This window comes from Didymosphaeria variabile (genome assembly GCF_027946475.1).
Source record: "Didymosphaeria variabile strain IMI 356815 chromosome Unknown scaffold_9, whole genome shotgun sequence".
NCBI classification, from domain to species: Eukaryota; Fungi; Ascomycota; class Dothideomycetes; order Pleosporales; family Didymosphaeriaceae; genus Didymosphaeria; species Didymosphaeria variabile.
This window is the reverse complement of record NW_026611628.1, coordinates 2,064,016-2,078,991: the sequence shown is the minus strand read 5'-3', so window position 1 is coordinate 2,078,991 and position 14,976 is coordinate 2,064,016. Positions and strand designations below refer to the sequence as shown.

At 55.0% G+C, this 14,976-nt stretch overlaps 4 protein-coding genes across 4 annotated transcripts; 3 read left to right on the top strand and 1 right to left on the bottom strand.

Annotated features, from left to right (window-relative positions):
* Positions 1 to 2,726: 2,726 nt before the first annotated feature.
* On the bottom strand, positions 2,727 to 4,165 carry ERG10_2 (erg10, acetyl-CoA C-acetyltransferase; the record flags this gene model as incomplete). Its single annotated transcript, XM_056220750.1, has 5 exons — positions 2,727 to 3,245; positions 3,327 to 3,816; positions 3,869 to 3,941; positions 3,998 to 4,047; positions 4,101 to 4,165. 5 exons carry the CDS (start codon positions 4,163 to 4,165, stop codon positions 2,727 to 2,729), a joined length of 1,197 nt encoding a protein of 398 aa, XP_056066053.1.
* Positions 4,166 to 4,482: 317 nt separating this feature from the next.
* N0V89_012024 (uncharacterized protein) lies at positions 4,483 to 7,568 on the top strand (the record flags this gene model as incomplete). The annotated part of the gene is made up of 3 exons (XM_056220749.1): positions 4,483 to 4,502; positions 4,555 to 7,270; positions 7,350 to 7,568. The coding sequence occupies 3 exons, from the start codon at positions 4,483 to 4,485 to the stop codon at positions 7,566 to 7,568; spliced, it is 2,955 nt and encodes a 984-aa protein (XP_056066052.1).
* Positions 7,569 to 10,266: 2,698 nt separating this feature from the next.
* Positions 10,267 to 12,176, top strand: N0V89_012023 (uncharacterized protein; the record flags this gene model as incomplete). Its single annotated transcript, XM_056220748.1, has 2 exons — positions 10,267 to 10,613; positions 10,667 to 12,176. The coding sequence occupies 2 exons, from the start codon at positions 10,267 to 10,269 to the stop codon at positions 12,174 to 12,176; spliced, it is 1,857 nt and encodes a 618-aa protein (XP_056066051.1).
* A 1,105-nt stretch (positions 12,177 to 13,281) lies between these two features.
* On the top strand, positions 13,282 to 14,379 carry N0V89_012022 (uncharacterized protein; the record flags this gene model as incomplete). Its single annotated transcript, XM_056220747.1, has 1 exon — positions 13,282 to 14,379. One exon carries the CDS (start codon positions 13,282 to 13,284, stop codon positions 14,377 to 14,379), a length of 1,098 nt encoding a protein of 365 aa, XP_056066050.1.
* Positions 14,380 to 14,976: the final 597 nt, after the last annotated feature.

Here is a 14,976-nt window from a genome sequence, read left to right as displayed (position 1 = left end):
TGCGGAGTGTGAGCAGAACTTGAGGATGAATTTATACATTCGCCCTGTAAGACGGCTTGTCATCTGGTTGGGAGACGGAGCATGCAGTTGTAGAGACGAAGTTCAGAAAGGCTTCGGTCTACATGACCCTTCTCAGTCAGTGTTTTTTGGAAATACCAGGAACAGAGACATGGCTGCGTTCTTGTCTGAATTTGGCTCTCTACATTGTTTCGTCCATCGAGGTATTGCAGACCCGGAGCAAGACACATAAGAGATTGTTGAACTGCTTTCTAGTCCCCGAACATAATCTCTTTGTTGATCAGTTTTGGTCTCCCAGAGCCCAGCACAAGACATGATCAGGGCTGCTCTATGTTTTTAGACGAGCTCGGAAACGTCTTCGAGATGCTGTGTAGATCGAGAGTAGAAGTTGAGGATGTAATTATATGCATTCCCCATGGGAAACAGCTGCTTGAAATTCGGCTCAGAGATGGACATTGAAATTGTACAGTATCCGGCAAGCGCTCGCTCTGGTACGCGTGAAGCTCAAACAGGTTTCTCGTCCACATGAGTCGTCTAGCGTCTCTTTTTTTTAACACTCCAGGAAAAGAGACATGGCACCGCTTTTGCTGGATTTCGGTTCTCCACACTTCTCCAGTCCAATTTCTAGGTCTTGCAAACCCAGAGCAGGAGACATGTTGAGCTTTGGGAATACCTGTTAGTCCCCCGCACATGCATTCGCCTCGCTGATGTTTTAGTCTCCCAAAGCCCAGGACATGGTGTCCTTGGCGGCTGATTTAGTCAAGACCCTAACCAACCTTCGGAGTTGTGTACAGTGCAGAGTAGCAGGTTGATGGGGTTTTTATACCTCTTGTGGCAGACTCGGGGTATTTGAGGTAGCAACGATGGTTTTTTGTGACGAAGGCTGAAGTTCGACGAGCACTCAGTAATCGAAGCGCTAGTCCACAGAGCACCCTCTCTCCCATATTCGCCATCGTAACGATCTTGAGACACGCAGCGCAGAAGCCACAGTCGGGTTGGGACGCCATTTGCGAGTCCCGCACACATGTCTCTTTTATCCAACATCTTTGGACACCCGGGACAGCATGGACTCTATGTCTTCATGGCCTCTTTTAGTCCTCCACCCTTGGTATTGGTTGACTTGCATTTTAGTCTCTCCAAGCCCAAGCCATATTGCGCCAAGTGACCTCTTTTTAGTCCCGCTCGTAGAGAACTTGAGGAGTTGTGTGCAGACTTCGACAGAACCTAGGAGGGTATTTATACGCCCACGAGCGAGGCTGAGTAATCGACCATGCTGGTTGGTGACACTGAGTAAGGCGGGATGTACTTCGACGAGCGTCGGTGTTGAAGAGATAATTTTCGAAACACGCTCTCCCACATGCTTAGTCGGGGTTTTCCGTTTATAGAAATCCGGCGCAGGGGATATAGGTCACAGTCTCATCTTTTAGTCCCCACATGATATCTTCCGCGAAGACTTTTTGAACGCACCCAAGCAGGACACAGTACTACTGTGCCCACGCTTTCTCCCCCACACATGGCTCAGGGTCTGTTTGCTTTTAGTCCCCGCACATGGATTCATCTTGAGGTTCTTTTTGAACACCCAGAGCAGGACACATCACTGCTTGGTCCCACACTTATAGTCCCGCACATTCCTCTCCCTATCTTGGGCTTTAGTCCCCCCAAGAACCGAGACATGGTCCTATCTCTTGGAACTTTTGATCAACCCCACGGAACACCTTTCAAATCTGTGCAGAGCCAGAGATCCTATCGAGGTGGTATCTATACATCCCCGGAATGCTAATTAGCGTTCGAGTGCAGGTCCACGGACGAATATGTGACTCAGGCGGTGCTCCGCATTCTCCATGACGTTAACATATGTCCCTTTCGAAGCACGCCGTCTTCCACATGTCATTGTCTTGATGATCATTTTGACACCCCAACACCGGAGACATCGTACTGGCCGATCAGAACTTTTAGTCCCCAGACATACGAAAAGCGGGCTAGCTTTAAGGATCCCACATGCTCCATACATTGGAATGGGCTGCCTTTCGAAAGCACGCCCTCATCCACATAGGCACGTCTGTTGCCGAGTTTAAACACCCCAGCGCCGGAGACATCGCCTTGGCGTACCAGGATTTTCTTCCGCGGACATATGAAAAGCCGTCTAGCTTTGAGTGTTCCGCATCCTCCATGAAGTGGATTGAGTGTGGATTTTTGAAAGCACGCCGTCGTCCACATGATGGGGTAAGGAATCTGATTTTTAACACCCCAGCGCCGGAGACATGCCTGGAACGATGAACGCTTTCAGTCCTCCAGCCATATAAAGACCGGGGTGGGGTTTTAGTCCCCAAGAGCCCGCACAGGACATCACTCGGATCTCCAGGTCTTTTGATCAAGGCCATGGAGAACCCTTGAGAGGTTGTGTGGAGAGCTAAAGATGCTATTGAGGCGGTATTTATACCTTCCTGTCGCGGGACGTCGGCGCATTCGGTCCGTGGTGATGATCATCGTCGTCAGAAGAGCGGTGATACACATACCATCTATGCGGTAGCGCCCCAAGATGCACAAGAAACCCATCTTTCAAGCATAGCATCACATTGCATTACCACCCTCAGAACACATCTTGCGAACACTTCATATGGTCATCCAAACAAGCCTCGGCCATTCATTTTATCTATCATATGCACATATCATCCATCAAATTAGGGTATTATATCCTCTCGTCTCCTCTACACCAGCGACTCTACGACAATCGCCGACGCACCTCCACCACCATTGCAAATACCAGCGCACCCAATCTTGCCCTTCTTCTCCCTCAGCACACCAAGCAGCGTCGTCGTGATACGTGCACCCGAGGCACCGAGCGCGTGGCCGAGCGCAACAGCGCCGCCGTGCAGGTTGACCTTGTCCTCGCTCAGGTTGAGGATCTTCATGTTGGCGAGAGCGACAACGCTGAAAGCCTCGTTGATCTCGAAAGCGTCGACGGCGCTCTGGTCGACGCCAGCGTGCTTGAGGGCCTTGGGTATGGCGAGGGCAGGTGCGGTGGTGAACTTGGAGGGGTTCTGTGCTGCGTCGCCCCAGCCGAGGATCTTGCCGATGGGCTTGAGGTTGTGCTGCTTGAGGGCGGCTTCGGAGACGAGGACGAGGGCGGCGGCGCCATCGGAGAGGGGCGAGGCGTTTGCGGCGGTGACGGTGCCGTCTTTGGGCTTGAAGGAGGGGCGGAGGGTGCGGGTCTTGGACTCGTTGAACTGTGAAGATTAGTGAACGGCTTAAATGATTACTGAGCGGTCCAAGTGGTCGCTGATGTGCCTGTTGTTGGGACGACTCACGTTCTTGGGCTCATCGTCCTGGTCGATGACCTTCGCGGGCTTGCCGCGGCCGCCAGAAACCTCAATGGGAGCAATCTCCTCCTTAAACCAGCCGGCGTCCGCAGCGGCGTTGGCCTTCTTGTAGGAGCGGATGGCGTAGTCGTCCTGCTGCTCGCGGTTGAAGCCGTGGTCATCGGCGCACTCCTCTCCCTGCACGCCCATATGTTCGTTCTTGTATGCGTCGGTGAGGCCGTCCTTCAGCAGGCCATCGACGAGGGGCTGATCACCGAACTTGGCGCCAGTGCGGAGGTTGGGGAGGTAGTGGGGGGTGTTGGACATGCTCTCGGCTCCTCCAGCGACGACGATGTCGGCATTGCCGGTGATGATGGTTTGGGCGCCGACGATGAGGGCCTTGATCGAGGAGGCGCAGACCTTGTTCACGGTGGTGCAGACGACGGACTCGGGGAGGCCTGCTCCGAGAGCACACTGGCGGGCGGGGTTCTGGCCGAGGCTGCGATGCGTTGTCAGAACGTGACCAATGTCTGTATGATCTGGAGACTCACTTGGCGGAGAGCACGTTGCCCATGAAGACCTCTTGAACATCTTCCGACTTGAGGCCGGCGCGCTCAACAGCAGCTGTCACAAGTCAGTCAGTATTCTCGGTAATAATGAACATTTTGGATTTCACGTACCCTTGATAGCATGGGAACCGAGCTGGGTAGCACTCAGACTCGAAAGTGAGCTGGCAAAACAATCAGCTCATGTATGCAGCTCCCCGCGTTGATACAAACATACCCCAAGAACTGGCCCGTAGGCGTCCGGACAGCGGAAACGATGTAGACAGGAGGAAGAGAAGACATGTTGGGTATCTAGAAAACGGGTTCGAGAAGGGAGAGTGAATTGACGCCGCAGCACGCGAGGGGCAACTGCTTTAATTGTCTAGCAGTCGTCGTGGCGTCCATGTTAGGAAAAGTCCGAGTGGGGTGTTCCTGAACCTTTTCGCTCCGATAGCGGCTCCGATTGGGCGGAGCCTTGACATTGTTGACCGCCTTTGCTTTCCTCCCTCGGCGTCACGTTTCGCCGCTGCCTAGTCGAACGCGCCAAGACATAGACTGAACATTTTGGGTAGCTCATGCAAGCTTCGCGCGCGCAACTGCGGCCATTCACCCCCACAGCCATGGACGACCTATACGACGAGTGAGTGTGCGGCCTGTTGATATGAATGGTCTCGCGATTCTAATTGTAACAGGTTCGGTAACTTCATCGGCGAAGCCGAGTCCGACGACGATGTGCAGTCCACCGGCGAGGCAGCAGACGCCTACGTGCTCGACGATGAGGCCGAAGAAGAGGAGGCGCATGACCAGCTGATGGAGGTGGATGAGGGGCCCTCGAATGCTGTCATATTACACGAAGACAAGCAGTATTACCCATCCGCGACCGACGTATACGGCCCCGATGTCGAAGTCTTGGTGCAAGAGGAGGATACGCAGGCCCTGTCACAGCCTATAATTGCGCCCGTAGTGCAAAAGAAGTTTACAGTGCAAGAGGAGGACCTGCCGCCAGTGCACTACTCGCGCGAGCTTATGACAGATTTGATGAACTACCCGGACCAGATACGGAACATTGCCATTGCGGGACATTTGCACCACGGAAAGACGGCGTTCATGGATATGCTGGTCATGGAGACACACGACATTCAAGATCGCCTAGACTCAAAGCGGGGGAAGAAGCGCGAGGAACAACTGCGGTATACCGACGTACACGTGGTCGAGCGCGAGCGAGGGCTCTCGATCAAGGCTGCGCCCATGACGCTTGTTCTCCAGAACACGTCCATGAAGTCGCATCTCTTCAACATCATCGATACACCGGGACACGTCAATTTTGCAGACGAGGTGGCAGCCTCATTGCGGTTGGTCGACGGCGTGGTACTGGTTGTCGATGTCGTCGAGGGCGTGCAGGTGACGACAGAGCTCGCTATCAAGCATGCCGTGCTAGAGGATTTGCCTCTGACACTGGTTGTCAACAAGATGGATCGCCTTATCCTGGAGTTGAAACTGCCCCCGCGCGACGCATACTTCAAGATAAAGCACGTCATCGAGGAGGTCAACACTGTCATCGAGAACACCATTCCTGGCCGCGGCGAGCGCAGACGTGTAAGCCCTGAAAGAGGCAACGTCGCTTTCGCTTGTTCGAGCATGCGATGGTGTTTCACGCTGCAGTCGTTTGCGAAAATGTATGCCGAATTCTATCCTGGACCCGCGAAAGCGCCGGGATTCGGCAAGCCTATGAAAAACCTCGACGTGGAGAAGTTTGCAGTGCGCCTCTGGGGAGACGTCTTTTACAACCCTGGAAGTCGCAAGTTCAGCCGCAAGGCGCAAGAAGAAGACTCAAAACGCTCGTTTGTGCACTGGATATTAGAACCCATCTATAAGCTCTATGCGCATACGCTTAGCGAGAGCGCAGAAGATCTGAAAGACACCCTGGACCAGCTAGGCATCCGGCTGAAGCCATCAGAATACAAGACGGATGCGAAAGAGCTGATGCGGTTAGTTTGTCAACAGTACTTCGGGCCTTCAACCGGATTCGTGGACATGATTACACAGCACGTTCCATCACCTGCGGACGGCGCAAAGAGGATGCTCGAAAGACATTATACAGGTCCTCTGGACTCCAAAACAGCGGAAGCCATGGAGAAGTGCGACCAGAACGGCCCGCTGGTCATCCATGTCTCGAAACTGTACAACACCACAGACGCAAAGTCGTTCCACGCTTTAGGACGGGTTTTGAGCGGTACAGCTACAACAGCCACCTCCGTTCGAGTGCTCGGAGAAGGTTATACCATCGAAGACGAAGAAGACATGGTAGTCGCCACCATCACCGACACATGGATTGCCGAGTCGAGATACAACGTTCCGACGAGTGGCGTGCCCGCGGGTAACTGGGTGCTCCTAGGCGGCGTCGACAACTCAATAGTCAAGACCGCTACCATAGTCTCGCAAAAGCTACCAGATGATGAAGACGCTTACATCTTCCGCCCGATCCGCCATTTCTTCGAATCCGTCTTCAAAGTCGCCGTCGAACCCATCAATCCATCTGAACTCCCCAAGATGCTTGACGGTCTCCGCAAAATCAACAAGTCATATCCGCTCATCACCACCAAAGTCGAAGAATCCGGCGAACATGTCATCCTCGGCACTGGCGAACTGTACATGGACTGCGTACTCCACGATCTACGCCGACTATACGCGGACATGGAAATCAAGATCTCCGACCCAGTGACTCGCTTCTGCGAGACCGTCGTCGAAATGTCCGCCATAAAGTGCTACGCCCTCACCCCCAACAAGAAAAACAAGATCACCATGGTCGCAGAACAGCTCGACCCAGGCATCGCAGAGGACATCGAAGCCGGCAAAGTCTCCATCAAAGACCCCGTCCGCGTCGTCGGCAGATTCTTCGAAGAACACTACGGCTACGACCTCCTCGCCGCACGCAACATCTGGGCGTTCGGCCCCGACGACATGGGCGCCAATATCCTGCAGAACGACACCCTCCCCTCGGAAGTAGATACCAAGTCGCTGCGCTCCGTCCGCGACACCATCCGCCAGGGCTTCAGCTGGGCAACCCGCGAAGGCCCCCTCTGCGAAGAACCCATTCGCAATACGAAGTTCCGCATTACAGACGTCGAACTCGCGTCTGAAGCTATCTTCCGTGGCGGCGGGCAGATCATTCCAACCGCCAGACGCGCGTGCTACTCCAGCTTCCTGATGGCGAGCCCGCGCCTCATGGAGCCCGTGTACAGCTGCAGTATGATCGGGCCCGCGGACACGAAGTCCAGCCTGTACACCGTGCTTGCGCGAAGGAGAGGGCATGTCCTGCAAGATGGGCCTATAGCCGGTACGCCGCTGTATAACGTCCGCGGACTGATTCCCGTCATCGACTCCTTTGGCTTTGAGACGGATCTGCGCGTGAGTTCCCTCCCCTTTACCCTCCCCTCTTTCCTTCCCCTTTCTTCTTTTAGACAGGGTTAAATGCTAATGCAACCAGATCCACACCCAAGGCCAAGTCTCGCTCTCCCTCGTCTTCGACCGCTGGAGCATCGTCCCCGGCGACCCGCTCGACAAGGACGTCACATTACGCCCGCTCGAGCCCGCTTCAGCACAAGCTACCGCGCGGGACTTCGTGCTGAAGACGCGCCGGCGCAAGGGGCTCGCGGAGGATGTGACGATCAGCAAGTTTTTGAGCCGGAGCTGTTCAGGCAGTTGAGGGAGAGTGGGGTGTTGGAGGGGGCAATGAGGGGTACGATGAGGGATGAGATGGCATGGGATGTGTAAGGCGTTTGGGCGTTTAGACAAGCGCGAAAAGTATGAGTGGAATATACCCAGTCGATGTCCTACGTACGATGCGATGCGCGAGCGAGGCTGGCGCGAGGCCAGGCCTCCGCGAAGACCCGTGATGGCACATGCATATGCGCATCGAACAAACAAATCCTCCGCGCGGACGGCCGTCGCACAGCAGCGACATGCCGACGAGTCTAAATGTAGCAACCCATTGTACCCCACCAGCGTCGATCGTCTACACTTGGCGTCGGAGTACGGAGATTGTGGCAGGTGGGTGGGCAGGTTGGACGGGAGGGCAGTGTGGCTGGTGTGCCGTGTTGTAAACAATGGAAAAGGAAGTGGATAGTAGGTAGTGGAAAACTTTATGCCTCTGAAGAAATGGGAGTGAGTTGAAGTGGATGAGAAGGTGGCTGTGGTTGGTTCTGGCGGAAGGGCAGATGGGCAAGGTGGGGGCGAGGGCGAGGTGTTTCGCGTTGGGACGTATGCTATAGCTACGATGTTGGCCCGAGGTGTACTTTAGTGGTACTTTAGTGAAGGGGCGCAGGTGAGCGTTAAGCGGAAAGTGTAGCGCTGATTTAAGCTATGTATTGGCTTGAATGGGAGTGTTTACCTGAGAAGCTGTTCGATGGGTATGGGTGGGCTGGACTGTGCGGCTGGCTATCGAGATATCGTGTCCGTTTGAATAGCTGCTGCCCAGATGCAGGTGCCCAGGTGTACGAAAGGTCACGTGGGATAGATACCATTCAGCTACTGCGGAACGTTTAGTAACAGAGCCATTCTGTGCAAATAACTTCGACATGGAGTGTCGTGCGCACTCAGACAGGTAAATAGCACTTCGCAGGCTCGCCGAGTGGGGTCCACAGCGCGCCTAACTTCAGACCCGAGTGAACGGACTTCGCGTATAGCAAGCAAATCTATCTTATAGATAGCATTGCATTCTCAGCGCCTCGGCATCAGTCGTCCCCGGCAGCGCCGGCACATCTCGTGCTTTTCTCGGTGTGCCGGCGCTCCGAGGACTGCGCGCGTGCGACGGAGCGCGGGAGGGGGATCAAACAGATTATAAGCTGTCCGCGAGGCTGTGCTAATCTATAATGCCATTTCAGCGCGTTTGTTTTAGCAAAACGAAACGAGCAGGGCTTGGGTAAGCGGTCGCGCGATTAAGGTTGCTGCACTGTGCCTCTGGGTCGCGTCGGGCGTAGAGCTTCGCGCGATATGGTGCTGATGGTGTGGAGCGATCCGGTACGCCCGCTTGAGCGAGAGGTCGCACCGCAGACCAGGTGGAAGCTTAAACCTACCTTTGGCACGACAGGTCTGCGATTTTTTTTTCTTTTCGCTATCGTTAACTCTCCAGGTCATCGCATCTGGTGTTTGAGGCGCGCACCCGCGGACTCGACTTCCACATGCGACTGGTGGCCGCAAGACATCTCTCATGTTGCCTGAGACGAACCAGCCTCCCGCGCTTCAGCAGTCCGTGAAGGCCTGGCGCAGATCATGCTCCAAGAGGAGAGTGAACGGTGGATTAGCTAAGCTACGGGGCGTTGCGGAAGGTCCGAAGCGCAGACTGCGCAGGGTTGTTGTGTGAAGTCCGGCTTGGGCGATGCATGCCACGGCCGGAGGTGGTTGGCGAGGAAGACGGCTGCTGTGAAATCATGTGAATGTGGTTTATGGTGTTGCGCTACGTTATTGGGAGGTGTGAGATTAAAGCAAGTAGTGTAGCGCGTACTCTACTGCAGGAAAGTTGATGGGGGTAGTGATGGCGAAGTGCTGGTGCGTTAGATGGTTTCAAGGTTACGGCGCTTCGCCACGTTCGCAGATTAACATACAAGTAGTTCATCGTTAGTGGCCCGCTTGAGCCGTAGTGCAGTGCCTGAAAGGGCAGGTTTCGCTCTGAGTTGCTGACGAGCCATAAATTACGCGGGGATAAGAACTAAGCCCTGAAGCCACCGACCGTGTCTCCACCAATCCACCCCCGATGCGACCTGACATGTCTTTGCCGCTGTTTCAACACAATCCGGCAGATTTTCCCCAGGGTCATCGCTGTCTCGCCTAGGGTGCCTCTCCAAGCGTTGCTGTTCCTGTTTCATGCAGCCACCACTCACATCCGGTCTGGCTCCCAAGTCAGCCTGCTCAATGTCCTTGAAACAGGCATCCTCTGACCTCCACATCCGCGCTTCTTTGCGCCTGCCTTAGACAGCTATCCGTCCCGGGGTACCCGTGCACCTTAGTGGCTCATGCGTCTTACCTGAATATCTTTAGGACAGTACGGTAATGAGGGTGGAGCTTAGGACCTACTTTCTACCCTTGCGGGAAGATGGGCTAGAGTCCGGATGCGAAACAATGCTTGAACGAACGATGGACATCAGCCGCGAGCGGCTCCACCGCTGCGTTTGGAAACCAGACCCTTGATGGCGAGTCTGGAGAGTCCGTCTGGACGGTGGGCCTAGGAGGCTATATGTACAAGCGGGCCACGCTTATGCTCACTCTTCATCTCTTTAGTAGAGGACATCTGACTCTGTAGCAGCATCTTTGCTTTGCTTCGTTCCTTCTTTTCCCTTCATTCGTTCTTTTACATTGCGTTTTTACGCACGTCACTCATTTCAAACAGCTTCGAAATCATCTTGACGATGCATTTCTCTACAATCGTTTCTACCGCGGCGTTTGCTGCCCCGGCACTAGCTGGCTATGTGCTCCAGGATGATTACATGACCGACTTTTACGGTCACTTCAACTTCTTCACTGGAGGTGACCCAACGCATGGGTTTGTCCAGTATGTGGACGAGGCGACTGCGCGCTCCTCGAACTTGATTGACACTTCGGGACCGCCAGTGCCAGTCAAGTGGGGTGTTGATACTGTCAACAAGGACCCGGCGGGTAGGGCTAGTATGAGGCTTGAGAGCAAGTCGCTCTACAACAAGGGGCTTGTGGTTATCGATGTCGAGCACATGCCTTTCGGCTGTGGTACATGGCCTGCGTAAGTGCTCTCAAATCACGACAGTAGACCAGAGGTATTGACATGGGATGCAGCTTTTGGATGTTCGGACCGAACTGGCCGATGCAGGGTGAGATCGATATCATCGAAGGTGTGCACGAGCAGGAGACCAATGCCCTCACTCTTCACACGAGCACGGGCTGCGCCGTTGGCTCGGACACCAGCCTCTTCTCCGGCTCTGTCGAGACTCAGAACTGTGACGTGAAGGCTGAAGGCCAGGCCGAAAACGCCGGCTGCTCTATCAAGTCGCCAGACAACAAGTCGTATGGTGCCGGCCTGAACGACAACGGCGGCGGTGTCTATGCTACAGAGTGGACCAAGGATGCCATCGCCATCTGGTTCTTCCCCCGCGGCTCCGTCCCTGACGGCGTCACGGGTGATAACCCCGACCCGAGCAGCTGGGGGAAACCCACTGCGAAGTGGGTGAGCGATTCCTGCGACGTCGACGGCATCTTCAAGGACCTGAACATCATCTTCGACACCACCTTCTGCGGTGACTGGGCCGGCAACACGTGGTCCACTAGCTCTTGCGCCTCCAAGGCGTCTACCTGCAACGACTACGTCCAGAACAACCCGGATGCGTTCACCAACGCTTTCTGGACCGTCAACGCCCTCAAGGTCTACGAGCAGGGTGATGCTCCCGCTTCCGCTCCCGCTGAATCCCAGGCCCCTGAGGAGCAGCCCTCCGCCACTGATGCTCCTGCAGACCAGCCCGCCTCTACTGACGCACCTGCTGCCACTGACACGCCTGTCGATGCTCCCGCCTCATCTGATGCCCCCGTATCATCTGAGGCTCCTGTCGATGCCCCCGTCTCCTCGGCTCCTCTCGAAGCCATGCCCTCTGCCACCGATGCCCCCGTCGACAACTCCACCGCCGCAACCTCCCTCTCGACCAGCGCCCCCGTCCAGCAAAACCCCGACGGCACCCTAAACATCCCCGTCGGCCCTTGGGGCTCCAACGGCGAAGGCGGCGGCAACGGCGGCAACAGCGGCGCAGAGGGTTCCCCTGACGCCGATTCTGACGCTCTCCCCTCGGTCGCTGTGCCCGTTTCCTCAGCCCCAGCACCCGCCTCCACACCCGCTGCCGACGGCGGCTTCAACTGGCCCGGCGCCGCACAAGGCTCAGGCGCACCCCAAGGCACAGGCTCACCCAGCCTCGCACCCCTCCCCTCCTTCCCGGCTGGAAACTCAACAGGCTACCCCACCATGCCTTCCGGCACAGGCCTCTCCTCCATAAACTTCGCCACGGTGCCTACCTTCCCGACTAGCCTTCCCACGGACCTCGCGTCCAACTCGGACATCGCCAACGTCTGGGAAACAATCTACACAACGAACGTCGTCACCGTGCCGGGCGTCGGGCCCGCGCCAACGCTCGGTACAGATGATGGGAGCGACCCCATTGCCACCGTGCAGCAGACCGTGCAGCAGACCGTGATGGTCACCGTGCAGGGCGGCGGAGCGCAGGCAACGGGTGCGCCGGCCGCGAAGCGGTGGGCTCGGCGGGAGATAGCCCGTGAGAGGAGGAGGCTGCGTAACCATTTCTAGGTTTGAGCTTGATCAAACTAAGCTTAGTTTAAGCACTGAAGGGAGGGAGAGTTGAGCTTTGCTGATACCCATTTTGTATATACTTTCTTGCCCACGAGGCTTTGGATTTAGGCCTAGGGTGTACATTGGTGGAGTTTACATTTAAGATAGGGGGATATATGGGTTTGGTTTGGGGAGATAGACGTGCGTATCATATCATATCATATGAGCATACAGTATACCATTTCAGTCATTCATGTGCTCTCCTATGTCACTTGGGATGCACATCTGCCGTGAGCCTGCGTCACTATCGATTCGATTTCTAGAATTATGCTAGCTGTACAGGAGTCATGCTAGTTGGTGTACTCGTATACCGCGATGAGGAAGCCCTGGGATGGATTGCACTCGCCCTGTCACCAAGTATCACCGTCTCTTCCTCGCTATCATTCTCCGCTCCTTCGATCCACGCACAACGTCCGTATACCTTGCTTGGAAACAGATACGCACCCTCGTCCCTTAGCACAACGCTGTTCATAAACGGAGCAATCTTCTCCCACGCACTAGTAACATCACCGTGAAAAGAACGCGTACACGAAGCATCTTCCACAGTGCTGAAAGCGTGGTAGGAGTAGTCGAAGGAGCTACAATATACCGTACCTATGGTACCGTAAACTTTAGTCGACTCTCAGGCCCACGTCTTCCCTTCAGTTAGTTTCCGTTTGGATCGCTTGGGAGTAGGTTAACCAGCGTGGGCAAAAGTCACGGTAACATACAGAGTTATTAGCCACAAGTCGATAGGGAGAGACACAAGGCAGGTAATTCCGAAGTCAAGGGGACTTCCATTGGTTAACGGGGTAGATTGCAAGTAATTCCCCAGGTAGAGATCAAAGCATTCACTTTGGTGGGGTACACGCCGTTAGTAAGCCGTTCTGCTTACAAACACTCGCACGACGATGTATGGGATTGTCTACAAGAAGGTCTACGTTGAACGAAGCTGGTAGATAGCGTGGTGCTCCAGTATACACATCTCCAACAGCACGAAACGCTCCAATATCAACCACTCGACATCTCCCTGCGCTTCTGAACCGAGCCCAACTTCCCCTCTCACTTCCCAACTCCCATCACCATGCGCTTCTCCCGCAAACTCGACGTAATCGGCGTCCATGCCGAAGGCGAAGTCGGCGACGTCGTCGTCAGCGGCGTCCTCGACGTCCCAGGCGAAACAATGTACGACAAAATGATACATATGTGGTCCACCAACGACCACATCCGGCAACTCCTCCTCAATGAACCCCGCGGCCGCTCCTCAATATGCACGAACCTCGTCCTCCCGCCTTGCAACCCCAAGGCAGACGCGGGGTTCTTGATCATGGAGGCAGAGGAGTGGGTACCCATGTCAGGATCAAACACGATTTGTACCGTCACTGCGCTGCTGGAGACGGGGATGCTGAAGATGGACGAGCCTGAGACGAAGGTAGTGTTGGACACAGCAGCCGGCCTCGTCACCGTAACCGCCTCCTGCGAAAGCGGGAAGTGCAAGAGCGTAGAGTTTGAAAACGCGCCGTCGTTCGTATTTGGACTCGACATCCCCATTACCGTACCCGACCTCGGCACGCTGAAAGTTGACATCGCCTACGGCGGGATGATGTTTGCGTTCGTCGATGTTTCGGCCGTAGGGCTCAGATTGGAAGATCATTATGAAAATGGAACGAAGCTTGTTGAATTGGGGGAGAGGGTTAAGAAAGCTGTGAGGGAGCAGTTCACGCCGGTGCATCCGGAGAACGCGGCTATCCGGGGGGTGACGAATGTTGTTTTTACCATGCCATTGACGACAGACCCACTTCGCGATTGCAAAGTCACAAAGAATGCTACGGTGGTGATGCCCGGCCGGCTCGATCGCAGCCCTTGCGGAACTGGGACGTGTGCACGTATGGCGGTTCTCTATGCGCGAGGACTTCTCAGTGTTGGCGAGAGTTGGATTAACAAGAGTATGATTGATACGGAATTCACTGGACGGATTGTGACAACGACACAGGTCGGCGAATACGACGCCATCATTCCTGCAGTTAAGGGGAGAGGTTGGATTACCAGCTTCAAACAGGTAGTTCTTGATCCCCAGGATCCGTTCCCCGAGGGTTTCCGAGTTGGTGATGCATGGCTGCCTCCGAATCTTGGGGTCAAGGAGGGAGTCTTCAAAGCCTACAAAGAGGCCAGGGAAGGCTAATGCGATGGTGAATCATATGAGTATATCGTTCGGCCTTTCGGCGAGGGGCTGGATCGGGAGTTTCTCGTATGGCCTGTAGCTGCCATTTCAGCTCTTCCGGAATATCAAAATATACGGAACGCTGGCGAGCATGGCGTCCGAGGGTGAGGCGTGGGTCCCGAAGCTGGCTCCCGACGTACTCAAACTCGAAGTCAGGTGTCGAGAGGCGTGGTTTCCTGGATCCTCCACTTGGACGAGATGGCGATTCTCGCGGTTCAAGGAGCTTATGACTCGGACGGTGTGTCGGCGGAAGTGGTTGTGGTGTCGGTGCTTTGTGTCAAGAGGCTCAATGGGGTCAGGGAGTTCTGGTCCGATGTCAACTTCCTCTTCTTCCCTTTCTTTCATGTCTCCCAATGACATATTATGTTTCTAGGAAGACAACTTCGGCAGCAATGGAATTTTATTTTCTTTCCTATTGTAGCCGTGGCCGATTTGCACGCACCGCTCCGTGCACCGGCTTATGTTTATAGCATCTTTTTCCAGCTAGAACTTAGTACTAGCAGTTAGAGATGCTATCGGTAAGAATTCCCCGAAGGGTATTAGATGGCTGTAGTAGCG